A 21,272-nucleotide genomic window follows, 5' to 3' on the forward strand; every position below is an offset into this window, starting at 1 on the left:
AAAACTACTTGTTCGTATCCTTTGACCATTTATCAATTGGGGAATGACTTGTACTCTTGTACATTTGACTCAGTTCTCTATGTGTTTGCAAAATGAGACCTTTATCAGAAATGCTGGCTGGAAAAATTGTTTCCCAGCTTTCTGCTGTCCTTCTAATCTTGGTTCTGTGTGTTTTGTTCGTACAAACCCTTTTCAATTTAATGTAATCAAAATTACCCATTCTATATTTCATAATGTTCTCTGTCTCGTTTGGTCATAAATTCTTCCTTTTTCCGCAGATGTGACTGGTAAACTATTCCTTGCTCTGGCAGAGTTTCTAAGGGCACCTCGGCCATTGCCGTTTTTTGAGCAGACATGCATATATGTATAATTGTTTTAAACTGGACCGATGGTCCTATGATTTCATCGGTGTACAGGGCACCTGGTGAGGCACTAGTCCTACCAATGCAGAGACCCATAGCTCTTAGAGTAGTCTTGGAGGGGCGCTGAGGGTTTATGACTTTCCCAGGGTCTCATGGCCAGTATGGGTCAGAGGGAAGGGGAGACGCAGGGGCCAGCCTTGCTTCCCCATTACAAATTATAGTGGAGAGAGAGCTGAGTCAAGAAGGCCTGGGTTCAAATTCTGCCTTTGGCATATACTAGCTATGTGACCACAGGCTACTCTAAGACCAGAAGTTACAGAAAGGGTGGCAATCTGCATTTGTGAAGGGGAATTCCTCACTAGGAGCTCCTCAGAAAAAAACCTCCTCCCCAAAATCTCTGACGTGGAGAGTGATCAAACAGGAGAAATACGAGTTGGAGGAGCTCCGCTGGGTTGGGGGGGCTGGGGACAAGGTAAGAGCTGTTCTTTTTTTCTTTTGGCGTGCATGTGTTTGTTTGTTTGTTTTTTTTGAAGGGTGAGGTGAGACAATCGGGGTTAAGTGACTTGTCCAAGGTCACACCGCTAGTAAGTGTCTGAGGCTGGATTTGAACTCAGGTCCTCCTGACTCCAGGGCTGGTGCTCTATTCACTGCACCACCTAGCTGCCCCACGGTGGGAGCTATCCTAAGAGAGAATCTCTGTCCAGTGACAGTGAACCTGCAGCCTCGAGGCCACATGTGGCCCTCTAGGTCCTCAAGTGCAGCTCTCAAGTCAGTCAAAGGTCCGCACTTGAGGACCTCAAGGCCGCAGATTGCCCACCCCTGTCGTCCCTAGCTTCCTGACAGGGAAGGCTGCTCTTCAGAGAAGCCGTCTTTCCTGCCATATCTTGTCCTGTGTAAGTTGGGGCAAAGGTTGAGGAACCCTTCCACAGGTTTACACTGAAAGACAAGACCATTCTTCTATCTTGGGATGAGAAATCTGGACACCTGTGGTCTGGAGGCCCTCGGGAAAAGCATAGAGGGGGAAGCAGCGCCACCTAGTGGACTTTCCACATTAGTACAGGTGGGCTCTGACTCCTGGGCAGAATGGGAATGCAAACCTGGGGAGGGGGGAGAGGAAGGCCAGGAGGTGGTCACCCAGCAGGCGACCTGGCCAGGGTTGGCCCATCCCAGGCCAGGTCAGGCTAGACTGGGCGTGGGTAGGGTGGGGGAAGAGTCGTCGTCTCCTAATCTGGAGCGTCACAGAGGTCAGATGTGCCTGTTCTGTTTCCACAGAGGACAAACCCCAGGCGAGGGGCTTGGGCTTCATTCATCCAGAGATAGTTGGGGGTTAGAGACCTGGTCACGGAAGTCAGCTGTGACCTCATGTTTCTCTGTGCCTTTAAGAAGAGGAGGGTACGATGGGGAACGGGGTCTTCCTGCCTGGGATCAGGGGCTCCGCTTGTCTGCATTGTCCAGATCCTTCTCTTGGCCTAGATGAGGTCTCTTTTCTCCATCTCCCCGTTACTTGTTTCCCAGCAGCTCAGGACCATATGGGGGCAGTGCCAGGACCCCAGCTCCAGGCAGCAACGTTAGAATCGAACCCGGGTTCTGAGATCTTGCTGGCTTCCCTCTGACTTCGCAGCCTGGAAATCCCAACTGAGGAGTGTTTGCCCAGTGTTTGGACCCTTCCAGGGCTGGGCATCAGCGGGCACTGATACAGGCCTAGAAGTGTCACGGTGGAGGACGGGGTCTCAGACTGGGGGAAGCGGCACAGACAGGCCTTAGCTATCTCTCACCTTGTCTTCCTTGGGCCCCTGAGCATGATCTCAGGGTATGCCTGAGCTTGGGACCCAACTGGATTCCTACTGGCTGCACCCTCACGGTCAGCTTGCTCTCGCCTCCTTGCTGCTATCTGCCCAGGGAAGAGAGGGTGGGCCGGGGCTGGGAGGAGGAGCGAGGACGGATTGGCCAGAGCCAGAGGCTTCTTTCTAGCGTCTTCCAAACAACCCCCATTTATCTTTTCCCTCACTGCACTAATAGCCTGGGAACAAGGCCGTACTTCTAGAAGCCCTGGGCGTTTCCATGGCAATGGACAGATGTGCCTGGCAGCCTAGATTTGCTCGTTCTGACAAGGAAAACCCTGGTACTCATAGCAAGAAACAAACACTTGGAGAGTAAAGACGACGTCATTTCTCATCCGCCATCACGGGGACAGACCCTGAAGAGGGAGTCAGGTTAGACAGGAAAGGACTTCCTGCGATCGTCCTTTGGTGGCTGTAACAAAGGTCAAGGCCTCTCCCTCTCTGGGGACCTGTCAGAAGGGGAATGATACCTGTTCCCCGGCCCCACCTTATGCCTCTGACGTGAGAGAGGGGCACAGGGAGAAGGGAATGGCCTGCATGAACCTGGTTTGATGTGGAAGTTCCAAAGGGAGTTTCTTCTATCAACTCGTCTCCAAAGGGTTTCCCCAATTCCTTTCAGCATAACCTATGCGAGATGCCCCTCTGCCCATTGTAAATGACCCAGGAAGCTTGGCCATTAACACGCCCATGATGTTGGGTCAGGGCTGATTCAGGGAGGCCTTGCGAAGGATTTCTGGAGCTGTTTTCTGTTTCTCCTCTGTCCTCCAATGCCCTCTGCCTGGTCCTGCTGTGCAGGCATCTGGGGGAGATGGTGCTGCCTCTTACTATGAATCTGTGTGGTGATAGTGAAAAGGGCCTCATCTGGGCAGAGCGTGCCAAACTCCTTGGGAAGGGGGCCCTTTTGGCCCCGCTACAGGGCCTGGTTGTCTTCTCATTTCCTGTGTCTCTCTGTCGCTGTTGTTTTCAGTTGTTTTGGACGTGTCTGACTCTTCGTGACCCTTGTTTGGGGTTTTCTTGGCAAAGATACTGGAGTGGTTTGCCATTTCCTTCTCCGGCTCATTTTACAGACAAGGAAACTGAGGCAAACAGGGTGAAGTGCCAGGCCCAGGGTCACACAGCTAGGAAGAGTCTGAGGCCTTGTCTGTAATCAAGATGAGTCTTCCTGACCCTGGACCTGGCACTCTACCCACCACACCACATAGCTGCTCCTTCTGTCACTCTGCCTGCTCTCAGACACTGACCATCCTCATTCTTTATCCCCTTTAGACCAAACAAAGCCCCAAGACCTGTTTGGAATGTTCCCCTATTCCTAGGTTAACTCTGGCTCCCACTTCAATGAGTTTCTTTGCTGCTAAAGTCCATTTCCCAGAACAATTCCCTCCTCCACCTGGGCCCCCACCCTCAGGACCTGACTCCCTTCTCCCCATCTTTCTTCTCTAGCTCTTCCCCCTTCCCAGCTGCTCCGGTTTCTTCCTCCTCTCTCTTTTGGGGTTACTCTACAGCACAGTGGAGCTAGACTCCGTCTGGACCTGTTCCTGACTTGCCCTGCCCCTGGCCCCAGTCCCAGTGCTCTCTTCCCCTCTGTCTGACTCCATAGGCAGAGGGCCATTCTCTTCAGATATCTCCCGTCCTTGGCAGGGGCCTTCAGTGCTCCCACTAGCCCTCTGGCATTGCCTACCCCTCCCCATCTCCCTATCAGCTGGGGCCTACACCTTCTCAACAACCTTTCTCACCATTTCTTCTCTCTGGACCTCATTCTTCACCTGTCTCTGGCTCTTTAGGTGTCCCTGGGCTCATTTCCCCTCAGTCTCTCTCTTTCATCCCTCCATGTCCCAGAATGGACATCGAGGCCCTGCCTTCCTTGGCCCTGGGGCCTGATTTTGAATCCCCTCCCCCAGTGGGGCCTCCCAGGGGTTTTGATCTTTGTTCTCAGAATTCCAGCTGTAGCCGTTGCAGAGCCGTGCTGACTCAGCACTGCCCCTGCCAGGCCTGTCCTCCTGGCCTCCCTCCACATTGTCTCCCCACTGGGGGAGGGGCGTAGCGAGGCCTAAGCCAAAGGGCTGCCTCTGGCACTAGTCTGGGCCTGTCCTCTTATCTATGCCCAACTTTGGCTTCAGGACATTGGCCTCCGAGGAGAGACCACTTCGATCCCCGGCCTTCATTCCGAATAGTTCTCCCAGTGTCTAGCTGGAATCCGTCCTGTGAGCTCTCTAGGCCTCAGGAGATGGGGAGAACAAGTGGATCACCTCTTACATGCGTCCCAACCACCTTCAAGGACACGGACTCCGCCGCACTCCTCCTTGGGTTCTGCTTGGTCAGTGACACGGACCAGGAGGCTCAGGTCCTCCTGTTCTTGCTGGAGGTCAGGGAACCCAATCAAACATGGCCCCATAGATTAACGTCTGTTATCGTCTTGGGGAAGAGCTGACTCTGGGCCTACCTCTCCCCAATTCTTCTGCTGACTTTCTAATCTTGCAGTGTTTGGTTGGGGACTAGCGCTGGCTCCCCTCTTCTCTCATCTGGGCTACCTGCCTGAGGAGGCAGTGATGACTCCTTACCAGCCAGACCCAGTACAGGACAAGCCTGACCCCACCTCACTCCCATTTGGGCTGGGGAACAGAGAGACAACAGGGTGGCCGAATTTTAGTTTATTGGATCATCCCCCGGCCCAGGGTCCAAGCTTTCCCTTTCCTCACTTCCCCCAATGCACAGCACACACATGCACACACACAAAGATATACACACACACACACATGTGCACATGTTCCCCGATCCATTCCACTTTTCAAAGACCTAGGACAGAATTTTTTAAATCCTCCGGCCTGGGGTCAGTTCAGTGTAATCACTGCTGGGGGAGGAGGAAAGACAGGAGCTAAAGGCAAGGGTGGAGAAGGAGGGAAGGGAGAGACCCCCCAATCCCAGTCCTGTTCCCATCAGCAGCTCCTTCCGTGGAGGGGGGTCCCCAGGAATCCCTTCTCTCTGCTCTCTCCTTCCTGGTAAGGCCCAGACAGGAATGGGCTTGCAGAGGGATGGGAGGGGAAGTGAGGACCAGAGCTTGGGGAGTGCCTCCCACCATCCCCATCCGGACCTCACAATTCTCCTACGGCGAACAGGAGCTGGAGCCTGGGGCAGCTGCAGGATGGGGTGTGGAAAGTGAGAGTAGGGCTGATGGCAACTAGCACAGGAATTCTTAGAGCCCTGGGCGCATCGACTGGGTGGCCGGCCCCAGCCCTGGGAGCAGTAGGGATGGAGGGGAGTAGGGAACGTGGGGACACATGCACAGAGACACAAAGACATTGACTAAGACCAAGAGACCCAGAGGTAAAGACAGACCCGAGGAGCAACAACCCAAGTGCCTTCCTCTCCTTCCTAGCCCAGGGGATGAGACTCCGTAGCTGGGACATGCATGTGTCCTGGCAAAAACACATACTTTGTCCTGCCTCATGCCTGGCTTCCCAAGGAAAGTTCCCCACTGAAAACACCTCTCTCTCTCTCTCTCACACACACACACACACACACTCACACTCACACACTCGCTCACACACACCACACTTACTGTTTCACATGTTCACTCATAGAAGCCGTTTCCCATCCTCCCCCCCCCCACCCATTGCCCAAGTCAGTCTGTTTTGCTTCAAACATCCCAAGGGACTCTTCTCCCCGCCCCCCACCCTCATCCTTGGAACCAGAAGAACAGAAGCTGGGGGAGCAGGAAAGTTAAGAGGGGAAGGGAGAGGAAAAGAGGGATTATTTAAGGAAATGGCCTCTGGGAGGAGAGCGGAGGAAAGTGTTGATCCAGGTAGGCCTGGTCTCCCCCTCCCCCCACCCCACTCCAAATCCTGGCTACAGTGATTTTGGCCTTTCCATGGGAAACTGCTCCTTCTAAGCCCTTTCAATGTGGAGGCAACACGGTCCCAGCGTTCTCATTCCCTCCACTTTCCCTGGGGGAGGAGAAGCCTTCTAGGGGCCTACACTTAGTGGGTGGGGGGCTTAGCCCATCAGCCCATTTTTCAGCAAGAGGATATGGGGCAGCCAAGATCTGATAAAAAAAAAAAGGAATGGGTGAAGCGGGTAGAATAGAAGGAGGTGAGGCTGGAGGAACCCTCTGGCCCTTAGCCCCTTCCCCCATGGCATGCCATGGCATCCAGCAAGGCACTCAGTGGGCTAGAGTGGGGGAGGCTACTCAAGAAGGAAGGCTGATGGACAAAGACAAAGGAGAGATGCTCTAATGGCTTTGTCCTCAGGACCCTTCTTACACACACACACACACACACACACACACACACACACACACACACACACACACACACCCCAAGCCTCCAACCAAAAAGGCCCAAATACTGCTATTCCAGGGGGCAGTTCTTCCATGGACATAACAACCTCCTCCACCCCCCATCCCTAACCTTGGCCCATGTGTTCCCAGACCAGCGGTCCAAAGCAAGAAAATGCCTGGCTCCAGTCAGCTTACTCTAAGCACCTCCCAGACCTCATATCTGCCCACCCAACCCTGGCCAGACACCTCACCAGGAGACCCCAGAGGCAGCACCTCCCGTTTTGGTGAGAGAAGGGGGTGGGGGCAGGGGCTGCTCCCATGGAGGGTATGCCTGAGGATAGGAAGCCCCAGGAGTGGCCTTGGCCCTGGGGACCCCTCAATCTAGGAAGCAGCAGCAGTTCTGTACACGGCTCCCCCCGTCAGGGTCTTTGCGCAGAGGTGGGGGGGGTGGGAAAGGCTCACATCAGGCCGACTCTCCCCCACTCATGGGCTTCTTCTTAGGGCGGGTCTTCAGCGTCTTGGGGATTGGCTGTAGGGGAGGGGATGGGGTTTAGTGCTTGGAAGGGAGGATCCCCTTTGAAATACTTCATCACCTTTTCCCTTTCCCCTTGCTCCATGCAAGAACCTCACCTGAAGTCAGAAAGCCCAGTGGGGTGGGGCTATAGGGAAGGAGCTGGGGGGGGGGCCGGGCAGGCAAAGGTCCTTGGGCCTCACCTCAGCTTTTGGCACTTTCTTGATTGACTTGACACGCTTAGGGTTCTTGTCCCCCATGTCATCCTCAGAGGCCTCTGTTCGTGTGTCTGACTGGCTCCCACTTGAGGACCGAAGGCTCAGGCCAGGGTCATCCCCTGGGGAGAAGCAGAGTAAGGCTAGAAGCAAGGGGAAAGATGTGGAGACAGGCCACTGGGGAGCTAAGGAAAACCAAGGCATTGTTCTGGGTGCCCCTACAGAGATGATACTCATCTACTCCAGCCTCTTTCTTCCTCTTCTCTGGCTTGGGGGGTCCCTCCATGTCCTGGGTGCTATTCCCCTTATTCCACCCCCCATCTCTTTCCAGCCCTGCCAGGTACCTAAGTCTTCAATGGGGTCCAGGAGGCCACCGGCTGAGGGTCGGAGGCGGCCATCAGGGCCATGCAGGGGCAAGGCTTCATCATCTCGGATCAGGGTCAGGTCTTGCATGCTGAAGCTTCTTAGCTTTTCTGACAACACTCCCTGGCCCTGGGCAGGTGAGACACATATGCTCAAGGAGCGAAAACCTCCTCCTGCCCAGTGAGGACCACAGAAGATGGGCTTCCCTCAGAGAACCAAGAGGGAGAGGAGGATGAGGGTTGGGCTGATGGTCCTTGTGAGACATTGTGGAGAAAGGGGGCAGATGTCCTTCTGAAGCCCCATCTGCAAAGGGAGGGTGGTAGAAGCCCCAAGAGCCCACACCCTGACCCTGGGCCCTGTTACCTTGGTAGCCGCAGTGACCGCAGCATTGGCTGCCAGGTTCAAGCCCCTTTTGCCCACCCTCATCATGGTCTCATAGCTCTTGTCCCGGGCCTGAGTGATGTATTCATCAATTTCCTGTGGCAGGGGAGGAGGATGGAGTGAGGAGTCGAGCCCCCTCTGATCTCAAGTTATGGAGCCCTTCCCTCCAAGCCCCCCCCAGGTGGCAGTGTCTGGGAGCCCTACAGGAGAGCCTGGGCACTGCCTGCCTGCCCACCCTGGGTACCTCAGTCCCCCGAGGCTGCTGGTCCAGGGCAGCAGCACCTGGAGATGATGAGCCCCTTCTTTCTCCCTCCCCCCTTGGACAATGATTTGGGAGAAAAGGTCCCTGGGGCTGAAAGGCGGAAGGGAGGGTCAGCAGGGGCCAAACCTTTTCCTTGTTGGAGAGCGTAGGATGTACAAACTTTCGATAGAGCACACTGGAGCCCTTGGTATACGGGGACAGCAACCAGATCACAAAGGCGATTTTCAGCTCAAAGTAGAAAGGGAACCTGGGAAAAGGCCAAGAAATGCATTAAGATGTTGACAAGGGAGAAAGCCACGGATGAGGGTCCATCACCAATGGCCAAGTGACCTTGGGCGAGCACTCTTCAAGCATCTGAACGACTGTCAGGAAAGGGAGACATTGGACTAGTTTCATTGGGCCTCAGAAGGCAGAACTGGGAGCAGTGGGTAGAGGGTGCAAAGGGAAAGGTGGGGAAGATTCGAGTTCAAATCCTGACTCAGATGCTTAGTCCGTGTGTGAGCCTGGCTGCCTTTCTCAGACCTCGTTTCTCCATCTGTAAAAGGAGGATGAGAACATGACCCGCCTCTCAGGGTTTTGGGAGACTCAAGTAAAATTACATATGTCAAGTATTTTGCAAATCTCAAAACCTTTTATAAATGCTAGCTATTTTTATTAATAGTCAGGAGTCAGGAGGACCTGAGTGCAAATGTGGCCTCAGACACTTGACACATTTACTAGCTGTGTGACCTTGGGCAAGTCACTTAACCCCAATTGCCCTGCCTTCCCCCCTCCAAAAGCAAAACAAAACAAAAACAATTAAGGCTGCCCCAAGGAACAATGGGCTGCCTTAGGCCTTCCCCCCCTAGCCCCCCCACCTCTCAGGCCTGTCCTAGGCGATCACCACTACACTCTCCTCCCTTCCCTGTCTCGATTCCTTGGTGAACCAGTTCAACTTTATACGGTCCTCGTCTCTCCAGGCCCTTTCCACTTTCTCCTATTGCAGACTTTGCCCTACCAAGACTTTCCCTCGAATTACTCCCACCATCGGGGCCTTCATTTCTATTCATATGCTGCTGAATTAAGCTAGAGAAAACCATGAGAGCATGCTGACGGGTCCACGACAAGTCTATGTTACATAAACTCCACCGGGCCCACTTCTCAAACCTCACACGGTCCCCTTCCACCCACCCCCTGAGTTCCCTCATCTCCCCACTTCCTCGTCTCAAATGGTGGCCTCCTGCCATTATCTCCTCCTCCATCCCCATCTCATGTCCCTTCTCCAGGCACAGGTGATCCGTTTCTTCCTGTCTTCTTCAGCAGATTGCTCTCTGGGCCATCCCCTCTCTCATTAACCTTCAATCTCTCCCCGTCTCATTCCCTGCTCAGAACCCCTCACTTGATGTCACCTTTCTCCTCTTGCTCATGGCCAGACTTCTTGGGAAAGTGGTCTGCAACTGATGCCTCCGTTTCCTTTCCTCTCACTCTTTTCTTAACTCCCTTCACTCTGGCTTCTGACCTCATCATTCAACACTGAATGGGACGGATAATTGTGAAGACTTCACAGGGTGTGTTTAATGGAGAGGTTTTGGGATTTGGCCTTGTAATTTTGGAAAGCATGCCCTTCCCACCCCCCTCTCTGATGTTAGAAGATAATGAACTTCCTGTGAGCTATTTGTTCTCTGCTCCAGGAAAGGTCTCTCCTTCCCCCAACCCATTTTTTCTCCTAGACTTTCAGATGCCACCTTGGCAGTTGAGTTCTGATAGGGAAAAACCTGAACGAACCTGATCAATCTTGGTCCTCTGTGTAGTTTTCGCGCCTAGACTGTAAGCCCACCCCCCAGCCAATGGTGAGAAGGGATAGAGGTGGGTGGGAATCTTTTTCATTAAGACTATAAATTAAGGCAGGTTCCCTTTTACCTTGCCTCCTCCATTATGGAGGTGTGCCCAAATCTTGCAAGGTTTGTAGAATAAATTTACTTTGTTTTTCTTAAAGATGTCTCTCCCATTATTTAAAAATTCTGTCCCATACAACTCAAACTTCAGTGATTCTGAACCCCTGTAGGTCATCATTCTAACCCCAGTCCTCACCAGCCAAGTCTTTGTTCCCATCCCCCTCAACCCTCCTACCCCAAAGTTCCAAACAGATCCTACCCTCCCCTTTCACTATGCTCTCCGGAATGCCTATTGCATTGGCAACAAACTTCCCTTTATCCCAAATCTTCACCTCCCCCAGTCCTTCCACCTTTTAGCTGCTCCTGGAGTCTGGCTTCCCCCGATGACGCAGCCTTCGCAGCCACCCTTTCCAGCGCTGGCTGGGACTGCTTTCATTCTTCTCAGCTCACTGGCTATGGCAGCGGGGCCGGGCCACTCCTTGCTATTCATCCCTGTCGCCCGACCAAAATCCTAGTAACTGCTGTCTCTAGGTTACTCCTCTTCCTTTCTCCATGAATTCTGGACACGGCCCACACCCTTTCTCTCGCCCTCATACTAGGAGACTGCAGCACGCACTCTGACTCTCCCTCAAACACCCTAACCCCTCAGTTCCTTAACCTACTCACTTCTCAAGACCTACTCCTCCACCCCGCCTTGGCCATACACAAAGATGTTCCTACCCTTGATCTTACCCACTTCCATAAATGTACCACCCCTATAATCTACGGGCTTTCCACCTCTCCCTTCCCTTACAGAACCCTACTCTTCATTCACACTCTCACCTCCATTCCTTGACCCCTCCTCAATTCTCTCCTAAGTCATCTCCCCTGCACTAGCCACTCCCTCCTCTTTTCCTCACTTTGATCCCTTAGTGAACAAATTCAGCTCTACACTGTCCTTTCCCCTTGCTTCCCAAGCATCCTTATCATTCTGAAAATCGTGCCCTCCGAACCTCAACCTTAGATCACTTCACCATCCACCACCTTTGCTTCTGAACGTGTGCTGCTGAACTGAGAAGGAGACAATCATGTAACTGTTCTGACTGGGTCTATTACAAATTTATGTTACGCAACCTCAGTTACGTAACTCAGCCACCAGGCAATGTCACAGCACCTTCCTCATCAACTCAGTATTTTACTCTCCACAGCAACGCTTCCAAACTTTTTATCCCTCCTCAAACCTCCTATGGCTCCCCCTTCTCCATCCTCTCAGCTGAGAAATTTGCCTCATATTTTACAGAAAAAAAAATCGAGGCTATTTGACATATGCCCTCCCCACCCCCTCCCCTCTCTCCTCTTCCTCATCTCATGATGCCTTCCACCACCCCCTATCTTCTCCTTCACCCCTGCCTCACATTGTGAAGGGGTCTTACTCCTCACCAAGGTTAATCCCTCTACCTTGGAGGTTCCCAAACTTATTTGGCCTACTGCCCCCTTTTTAAAAAAAAATTTACTCAGTGCCCTCCTGAAAATCTACTTTCTTTAACCCTTTAATGTTTTTTTGAAATATGAATCATTCAAAAAAACATAAAATGTAAAAAAATGTTGCATCTTAAATTTAATAATTTATTGCAAATCTGTGGGTTTTCCTGCATTGCAATTTTGATGATGCAATACTGTATCATATAACTGTATAGTACTGTATCGTAAACAAGTCATTACCCGCACATATTCCTGCCGACAATGTGTGACAGACTTGCCTGCTGACACTTGCTTGTTAAGACCCATTGGCAGACTTGACCACCGATTGGTTGTAACTTGCATTTTGTGTGTTTATTTGGAAAATAATGTAGTCACTATGACTTTAACTGTTACACAACAGATGAAACACGTACAAATGGCTTTTCAAAATTCTCTTCTTTCCTTCTGCTTTTACTGCCCCCTTATTTTTATTCAAGACCTCCCAATTGTACCCAAGGCTATTACTGCCCCCCTCCATCATTCCAGCGCCCCCCACGGGGTGGATATCACTCACTTTGGGAACCTCTGCATCTGGTCAATAGATCCCATTCTCTTCTGTTTCCTCCAACAGATTGCTCCCTCTGTCATCCTCACTCTTTCACTTATTTTCAATTTCTTCCTCTCAACTGGCTCATTCCCTACTGCCTATAAACATGCCCACGTATCCCCCCCCATTCTGAAAAAAACCCTCCCTTGAACCTTCCATCCCTGTCAATTATTTTCCTATATCTCTTCTGCCCTTTGGAGCAAACTCCTCTTAAAAGGCACAACAGGTGCCTTCCTTTCCCTTCTCTCGCTCTCTTCTTAACCCCTTAAAATCTGGCTTCTGATCTCAGCATCCCACTGAAACCACTCTCTCCAAAGTTACTACAGATCTCTTAGCTGCCAAACCCAATGGACTTTTTTCAATCCTCATTCACCTTGACCTCTCTGCAGCCTCTGACAATGTTAATCATCCTCTCCTCCTTGGTTTTCTCTTCTCTCTAAGTTTGGGGACATCATTTTTTACTCGTTCTCCTCCTACCATCTCACCATTCCTTCTCAGTCTCCTTTGTTGGATCCTCCTCCTCATCCTGTGGGCCGCTAGGTGGTGAAGTGGGGAGAGCACTGGGTCTGGAGTCAGGAAGACTCCTCTTCCTGAGTTCAAATCTGGCCTCAGACACTTCCTAGCTGTATGACCCTGGGCAAGTCACATGTTTGCCTCAGTTTCCTCGTGTGTAAAATGAGCTGGAGAAGGAAATAACAAACCACTCCAGTGTCTCTGCCAAGAAAACCCCCAATGAGGTCATGAAGTCAGACACAACTGAAGTGAATGAACAACATTGTCACCCTCTGTCGTAGGTATCCCAAAGAGCTCCGTCCTGGGCCCTCTTCTCTGTTCTCTCCATACTACTTCGCTCAGTGATCTCACCACCATCTCTGTGCTAAGGTTCTCAGATCTATCTGTCCTGCCCAATCTCACATCTCCAGCTGTCAGTAGACATCTTAAACTTAACACGCCCAAAAGTGATCTCTTTATCTTTCCTCCTAAACCAGGGGTGGGAACCTGTGGCCTTGAGGCCATGTGTGGCCCTCTAGGTCCTCAAGTGCAGCCCTTTGACTGAATCCAAACTTCACAGAACAAATCTCCTTAATAAAAGGATTTATTCTGTAAAATTTGGACTCGGTCAAAGGGTTGCACTTGAGGACCTAGAGAGCCACGTGTGGCCTTGACACTGCAGGTTCCCCAACTCTGTCTTAAACCTTTCCCATCAAGGGCAACACCATCCCCTCAGTCCCTCAGGCTCACAACGTGGCATCTTTCCTGCCCCTCCACCCCACCTTGTTCCCCAATACAATCTGTTTATAACATCTTTCTAATACATCTCCTTCTGTCCTTCATACGCTCTAGGGCAGGCCCTCATCACCTCACGCCGGGACTACTGCAGTAGCCAGCTGGTGGATCTACCTCTCTCCAGTCCATCCTCCATTCAAGCTGCCTCATTGACTTTCCTAAAGCACAGATCCAACCATGTCCTCCCCTACTCAGCTGACTCCAGTGGATCCTTATCATCTCCAGAGTTGGTGCTTGGCATTTGAAGCCCTCCTCCTGGCCCCTTTCCACCTTTCTGGCCTGCTTACCCCTCACTCCCCATCACATGCTCTTGGATCCGGTGACCCTGGCCTCCTGGCTCTTCTGAAAACAAGCTGCTCCATCTCTCAGTCCTAGCACCTTCTCTGGCTGTCCCAACGCCTGACACGCTCTCTCTCCTCCGTTCCGACTACTGACGTCCCAACGAAAATCTTATCTTCCACAGAAAGCCTTTCTTAACCCCTCTTCATTCCAGGGCCTTGTTCCCTATTTATCCCTTATATAGCTAGTTTGTACTTTGTTGCTGGCTTGTTTCTAACATGGTGAGCTCCTTGAGGGCAGGGACCGTCTTTTGCCTCTTTTTGTATCCCCAAAGCTCGACACAGTACCTAGCACACAGTAGGCACTTAATAAATGTTCCCTGACTGAGCTCATCGCTCAACTCAAGCTTCTCTTTCCAAAGCTGTCGATGGTCTCACAAGCACCAAATCTGACGGCCTGTTCTCCATCCTTCTCCTTCTTGGTCTCCAGGCACTGTGGTTTACCTCTTCTCTTCTCTAGGCTTTACGACACTTTTCTCTCCTAGTTCTCTGCTGCCTGTTTGGCTGCCCCTTTGCTGGATAGTTGATGTCCACTAACCATGGCTGTCTGTCCTGGGCCTTCTTCTCTTCTCCCTCGGTCATCTCATCAGCCCCCCAGGCTCACAATCTAGGGGCCATCCGTGACTCCTTACTCTCTTACCTCCCATAGTCAGTCTGTTGCCAAGGCCTGTTGATTTCTCCTGTGTGATGTCTCCAGTACGTGCCCCTCTCTCTCCTCTGACATTGCCACCACTTTCTTATAAGCCCCCATCACCTCACACATGGATGACTGCAGTACCCTACTGGTTGGCCTCCCTGACTTAACTCTATTCACTCCAGGCCATGTGTCAAACAGATCTTCCTAAAGCCCAGGGTCGGTCTCTCTCTCTCTCTCTCTCTCCTCTCTCTCTCTCTCTCTCTCTCACACACACACACACACACACACACACACACACACACACACACGCCTTGCACCCTGGCAGCTAACCCCTTGCCTCCCAATTCAAATATAAAATTTTCTGGCTTTTAAAGCTCTTCCTACTTTTCCATTTCTCTTAAAACGTACTCCCCTCCATGCACTCTGCGATCCAGCGACCCTGACCCCCTGGCTGTTCTTGCAGAAACTCCATCTCCTTTGTCTGAATTTTCACCAGCTGCTCCCATGCCTGGAAACTTCTCCTTCATCATTTTATCTCCTGGCTTCCTCTGGGTTTCTTCAAATTTCACTTTCTAAAGTCCCCCCTTCTGCGAGAAGCTTTTCCCAGTCTGCCTTAATCCTAATGCTTCCCCCTATGACCACCTTCAAGTTATCTGATATATCTTGTCTGCACACAGTTGTTTGCATGCTGTCTCCCCCATCAGACTGTGAGCTCCTTAAGAGCAGGGCCAGGATTTGCCTCTCTTTGTATCCCCAGTGGCCAGCATGGTGCCTAAAATACAGTAAGTGCTTATTTAATGCTTGGGAGTGGGGTGGTGAGCTTTGCCATCATTCGAGGTTTCTCACGGAGGCCGTAAGGAGGAGATTCTTGGCCAGCTAGGGCTTGGAATCCATGAGTTCTGAGGTTCTGTGCTTCACACCATCACATGCCTAGACCTGGAGAGGGCCCCAGAGTCCAACCTCCTTGTTTTACAGATGGGAAAACTGAGGCCTGGGGACGTTAAGTGACTTGCCAAAGCAGGGATCTGTACAAGTCAATCATCGGACTCCACGTTCACATCCTTTCTAAAGGCTGCTAGATGGCCCAGTGGATAGTCTTGTGGCCTGGAGTCAAGAAGATCTGAGTTCAAATCCAGCCTTAGGCACCTGTGTGTGACCCCTGGGCAAGTTGCCTCAGTTTCCTCGTCTGTAAACGAGAGTACCAACGGCACCTGCCTCTGTTAGGAGGATTAAACGAGGCATGTGTTAGGCGCTTGGCACAGTGGCCGGCACATGCGCGCTTCTTTCCTTCTTTTCCATTGTAACGCGCCACCTCCGAGTCTTTATCCTCTCTGAATCTCAGTATCTCTGCCTGTCTAGTGGGGGTAATAATTCGTTCCCTGCTGAATCTCTCAGGACACATATAACGATCTAATGAAGGACCTGAAAGGGTTTTGAAAAGCACCAAATGCTAATGCAAACATGAGAGGCATCATTATTTCTATAATAAGAAAAGGCAGGAGAGGAGAGCCTGATCTGGGCACAGGGTACGAGAGCTCCGGATCAATTTCCTGACTAGACTCTGCAGCCTCCATCGACTGCCTGACCCAGAGAGTGTGGGCTCTCTGACGTGAGAATGGCGGGGAGGGGGCTTGGGAGCGCGGCTTACCAGGACAGCACGATGTCGGTGAGGGTCTCGGCGGTGGTGAAGAAGGCAAACACGATCCAGTACATCATCCACTTTACCTGTGGGCACAGCAGGAGGCGTGTGTGGGAGGAGTCACGCAGGTCCCATGTGCCCCTCCCCCAGCCCCCTCCCCCAGAGGCAGACAGCCCCCCACACTCACATATTCCTTCACGTTTTTTGTCTTGACGGCCTTATAGGACGAGTAGGCCGGGTACAGCGTGCCAAAGATCAGCCTGGGGAGAGGCAAAGACAATCACCACGAAGCCCTTCCCTTCCCCACTGCTTCTGGCGAGTCTACGGGAGCAGAAAGACCTGAGGTGGGATTCTGAATCTAGGATCCATGAGATTGGGGGTTTTAAAAAATCTTTGATAACTATTTCAACATGATCAGTTTTCTTTGCAACTCTATTATTCTCTGCATGTACAAACACAGGCCTCACCAAACTGCCAAAGCGGGACAGGACAGAAACAACGTTGAGAGCCCCTGCTTCTGGGGAAAGGCACCGACATTTCTCTGGGCCTGGGTAGGTGGAAGGAGGGAGGATGCCAGGAGGTGATCCAAGAGCCAGTTTGAGGTCCTTCAGAACAGGGCCAGAGTCGCTGCCCACCTTTCTGGTCCACAACTCCCTATCCAGAAGCCAGTGAATCTGTTCAGGCTTGCCTTCTAGACAGGCCCCATTCAGTAGCTGAGTACCCCTCAGCCCAGCTCCCAGCCCAAACGGTTCACCGCGGCCAAAGGGCACAAAGGGCCCTTTTCTGTTGGATAAGTCCAATGCATCCATCTTCAGTCCCCCGGGAGAGATGTGCTGAAGCCAGCTTGAATTGACTCACAGAGCTGATTGTCGAATTTTCAGGGAGTATTTATAACCTCAGAAATTAGCAAACACCACAAATCAGGGCTTGATTTATTGCCTTGTTGGTTGTTTAGACTTAATAAAGGGATGAAGAAAACATTAACAATGAAGATGGAACTTGAAAGGGTGCCTTACAAACCCTTTCTAAGGGTTTTTGGTTTTATTTTGTTTTTGGAGAGTCAGGTGTTAAACATTTATCGGCCCACCCCTGCCCTTCCCAGAGAACTGTCTGGGAAGGGAAGGTAAGTCTTAAGACTTAAGCCAGCTCTTCGAGAGAACTGGAAGTCAATGCCTTCCTGCAGTCAAAGGGCCTGAGATGATCCCAGGGTACGACTGGAGGGTAGGAGGCCTCCTAAGGAGTACCTATTACTGCAGCGCCTCCTTCCCCCTCCCCACTGCTTTGCCTTTAATTTGTATGTATGTTATATTCGTTTCTCTATGTATCAAGAGGCACTGTGACACAGCGGAGAGAGAGGTGGCTGAGGAGCCTAGATTCAATGTCATGTAATGATGGCCGTGTGACTCTGGGCCACTCTTTAAAATGTAAGTTACTGGAGCAAAGGTGCCAACCTGCACTGGCGGAGAGAGTTTACACCCCTGAGAGTTCTTGTATGCCACCGAAATCTCAGTCCCCGTCTCTTAAGCTATCTCTGCACATTATTCCCCTTCAATATAACGAGGTTCCTTGAACTTGAGGGTCCATTTTTGTCTATGATCCCCAGTAACTGGCACACGATAGGTGCTTAATGCTTGCTTAATGAATGGTAACCACAGTGGCATGCCCCTGGTGATGCCCGTGGGACCAAAGGGCCAGGAGGGGGCTGCTGTTCTAGCCTCATGAGAACCTGGGACCGAGGAAGCTGGGAGAGAAGACGGTTATCAGCGGGTGTGGGCTGGGTATATTAGGGATGTGTGTGAAAGCCTTGAGACACCGGGAACCACGGCAGGAGGTAAGGGAAGGGCAAGAAGCGCAGCGTCTGTCACACAGCTCTACTGTGATCTTGTTCCTAGAACCTGGAGGGGAAGCCCCTGAACTGTTCTGGAAGGCGCAGGAGCCTTCCTTTGTCCCAGATGTGAGGTGACCTCCTTTTCCTGGGGGCGGGGATAGGGAGAAGGAGATACACACACACACACACACACACACACACACACATCTGTGTACATCCATCCATCCATCCATCTATCTAACGGAGAGAGAGAACCTAGAGTCGGGAAGACTCATCTTCCTAAGTTCAAATCTGGCCTCAGATATTGACTAGCTGTGCGGCCCTGGGCTAGTCCCTTTACCCCGCGTGCCTCGGTTTCCTCATCTGTAAAATGCGCCGTAGAAGGCAATGGCGAACCGCTCCAGTAAGAAAAGTGCAGGTGGGGTCAGAACAAGTGACTATGGCGGAGGGGCGGGGGGAGAAGCCACCGGCCAAAGGGGAGGTGGGATCTAGCAACTGTTCTAGGGTCTGGATTGTCCCTTTCCCTCCAGGCTCCGCGTCAGGGGTCGGGAGGCTTCTGATTAGCTCCGGGGGCAGCGGGTAGCTGAGAGGTGGGTCCTGGCTGTTAGGCTGAACCCCGATTCTCCCGGCTCCTTCCCGTCCCTAGCGGACAGCCGAGGGAGTTGGGATTTCTTGCTTGGACCTGGTCAATCACAATTCCCGGGGGAGAGAGGAAGAATGGCACGGGCGATGGGGGTTCGAATCCTGACGGTGGGACATCAAAGAGGCAAACTCCTCTTCCGAAGCCCACGTTCCTCTGCCTCACACCCACCATCCCTGCAGACCCCACCATGCCCCGGCTTCCAGAAGGCTGAGCCCTTTCCCCAGATCTGGGGCGGCCCGTCTTCCCTGGGGGGTGGGGGTGGGGAGAAGGCTGGCTCAGCTGGGTAAACTGAGGAAGCTGACCCGGCCTCTCCCCGTGTCCCCAAACTGCTGAATAACGTGGGGCTCAGGGCAGAAGGCCCCGGGGGAGGCCCCGATCTCCCCGGAGATCCCGTCCCGCCGCCGCGCTCACCGGACTAGCCGCCCAGACCCCCTTTAGAGCGCACGGAGAGGCCAGCATGCGCACGATCGCGGGGCGCCGCCCGATCCCCCGGCCTCAGACTCCCCTTGGGTCCCGCCGCCTCTCCCGGCTCCGGTCTGCCCACGCCTCCCACCCGGCCCCGATCCCCTCCCTCACCTGACCCTTGTTCCCAGACCGCGGCCCGGGCTCTCCCGCGGCGGCTCCCCCGCCCTCCGCGCCTCCGCACACCGGGAAGCCCCCGGCCGCTCCCGCTGCTCCCAGCTCCGCGGGCCCGGGGGTCGGTGCTGGGGGGGGGGGGGGTCTCCACCCATCTAACGGCACCGACCCCAGCCCGGAGAGACGGAGGCGGGGGGGCAAGGCCGGCGGCGGGGATGCTCGGGGCGGGGGTTCGGGGAGCCCCATCAGAGGGGCCCAGAGATGGCGCGGCCCCCGGGGATGCTGGGGGGATGCTCGGGGGGGGAGGGGGTGGTTCGGGGTGCCCCATCGGATGGCCCAGAGGCGGCGCGGAGCCCGGGGATGCTGGGGGGATGCTCGGGGGGGGGTGGTTCGGGGTGCCCCATCAGAGGGGCCCAGAGGCGGCGCGGCCCCCAGGGATGCTCGGGGCGGGGGTTCGGGGAGCCCCATCAGAGGGGCCCAGAGATGGCGCGGCCCCCGGGGATGCTGGGGGGATGCTCGGGGGGGGGAGGGGGTGGTTCGGGGTGCCCCATCGGATGGCCCAGAGGCGGCGCGGCCCCCGGGGACGCTCCATCCCGGTGGGGATGAGCCGTGGGGGAGGGGCCGGCGTGGGAGGGGGCGCAGATGCTCCGGGCCTCCTCGGCCAAGTGGAGGACCCCGGGAAGAGAAGGGCTCGGTCATCCCTGAAGGGCCCCCTCCTCGGCCTCCCTGCCGCACCTGCCCCAATTACCCCCCCCCCACCCCGCATCCCTCCTCCGCCCCCGCCCCGCCCCTACTCACACCACCAGGCGGGAGATGATCCAGGACACCATGGCTGGGCCCGGCCAGGTGTGCGCCCCGAGAGCGCCTGGGTCCGCGGGCCGAGGCCCCGGGCCGGAGGATGGAGGAGCCCGAGAGGGCGAGCGGGGCAGCGGCGGCCGTTAAAGGGGAGGTTCCTGCAGCAACCGCGGGGCCTGCGGGCGGCGGCGGCTCTTAAAGGGGAGGCCGCTGCCGTCGGCCGCCCCTCCCCCTTCCCTCCCCCCTCCCCCTCCCCGCACCTGCTCCGCCCGGTCCAGCCCAGTGCGGGCCGAGCCGCCCTCTCCGCGGCCTTCCAGCGTCGGGATCACCCCCACCTCGGCCCAGCCCGGGGCCCCTCTCTGTTTCTGGTCCGGTCACTCCGGACTCCCTTCCTTTCCCGGCCCGGGGCCATCTGCGGACCTCGGAGTCATCTTTTCTCCATCCCTGCCCCCTCTCCTCTCTCTAGAAGCTCCGGCCTAAATCCCCGCCCCTCCCCCCCGTGGGGCCACAGCCACCCAGAAAACGTACGGGGCCCGAATGCTCGGTACCCCACCTCCCCAGGACAGCAGCAAGCGTTCATTAAACACCTACTACGTGCCAGGCCCCGTCGCACCCCCAAACACCTAGCTTTGTCCGGGAAAAGGGCGTGGGGGTTCCCGGGTCTGGGTTCGAGCTTCGCTCCGGCATGGACGCCCCGTGTGACCCTGCGCGAGTCCCTCCACTTCTGAAGCAATGACCCTATGGCCCATCAGTTCGTGACCCCTGCGCGCATAGGTACCCCCGGGGTGTGCGGGTGTAACACTGACCACGCCGGGGATCGGGCACCAAGGAACCCAAGGGGCACATTCTGGGACGGAGGGATAGGTCCCGGCTAGGAGTCAGGCCATGGTTCGGGCAGGCGGGTGGCGGAGCGGGGCAGGGAGGAGCGGGGCCGGGAGCTGCGGCGGCTCGGCTCCCACGGGGCAGCCCCAATTACTGAGACATTTATAGCCAAGATGTAGGCCGGCTCTGGCGCTAACCTTGGCCCGAGCGGCACAATGCCAGGTTCCATTCTATTTCCCATCTGCACCACGTTGGCACCACTGGTGATCCCACCGGTGTAACACTGTCAGATTTCTTCGTCCTTCCCGGTCCTCTTGTCTTTATAAAAAGGTGGTGCGTCTCCAAGGGTCCCTGCACCCCCGGGTGCCCTCCATCATCACCCAAGCTTGCCGCCCTGCTCTTCAAAGCACCGAGTTTAAGCGTTGTCCATCTCCACGACCTCCCAAACCAAAGGTTCACTTGGAGTCTCAGATGCTCTCGAATTGGTACCTCAGGGCCTTCCGAGAGATAGCCCGATGACCCCTCCCTCCCTCCCTCCAGTAAACCTCCCTCTTCATAAAGCCTTTTTCTACCTATTT

At 54.1% G+C, this 21,272-nt stretch overlaps 1 protein-coding gene across 1 annotated transcript; it reads right to left on the reverse strand.

Annotated features, from left to right (window-relative positions):
• Nucleotides 1-4,836: 4,836 nt before the first annotated feature.
• Nucleotides 4,837-16,322, reverse strand: REEP2 (receptor accessory protein 2). The gene is made up of 7 exons (XM_036748290.1): nucleotides 16,218-16,322; nucleotides 16,040-16,116; nucleotides 8,335-8,455; nucleotides 7,929-8,042; nucleotides 7,547-7,694; nucleotides 7,191-7,324; nucleotides 4,837-7,005 (listed from the first exon to the last, which is right to left on the reverse strand). The coding sequence occupies exons 2-7, from the start codon at nucleotides 16,105-16,107 to the stop codon at nucleotides 6,940-6,942; spliced, it is 651 nt and encodes a 216-aa protein (XP_036604185.1). The 5' UTR covers nucleotides 16,108-16,116; nucleotides 16,218-16,322; the 3' UTR covers nucleotides 4,837-6,939.
• Between the last annotated feature and the right edge of the window lie 4,950 nt (nucleotides 16,323-21,272).

This window comes from Trichosurus vulpecula, chromosome 3 (genome assembly GCF_011100635.1).
Source record: "Trichosurus vulpecula isolate mTriVul1 chromosome 3, mTriVul1.pri, whole genome shotgun sequence".
NCBI lineage: Eukaryota > Metazoa > Chordata > Mammalia > Diprotodontia > Phalangeridae > Trichosurus > Trichosurus vulpecula.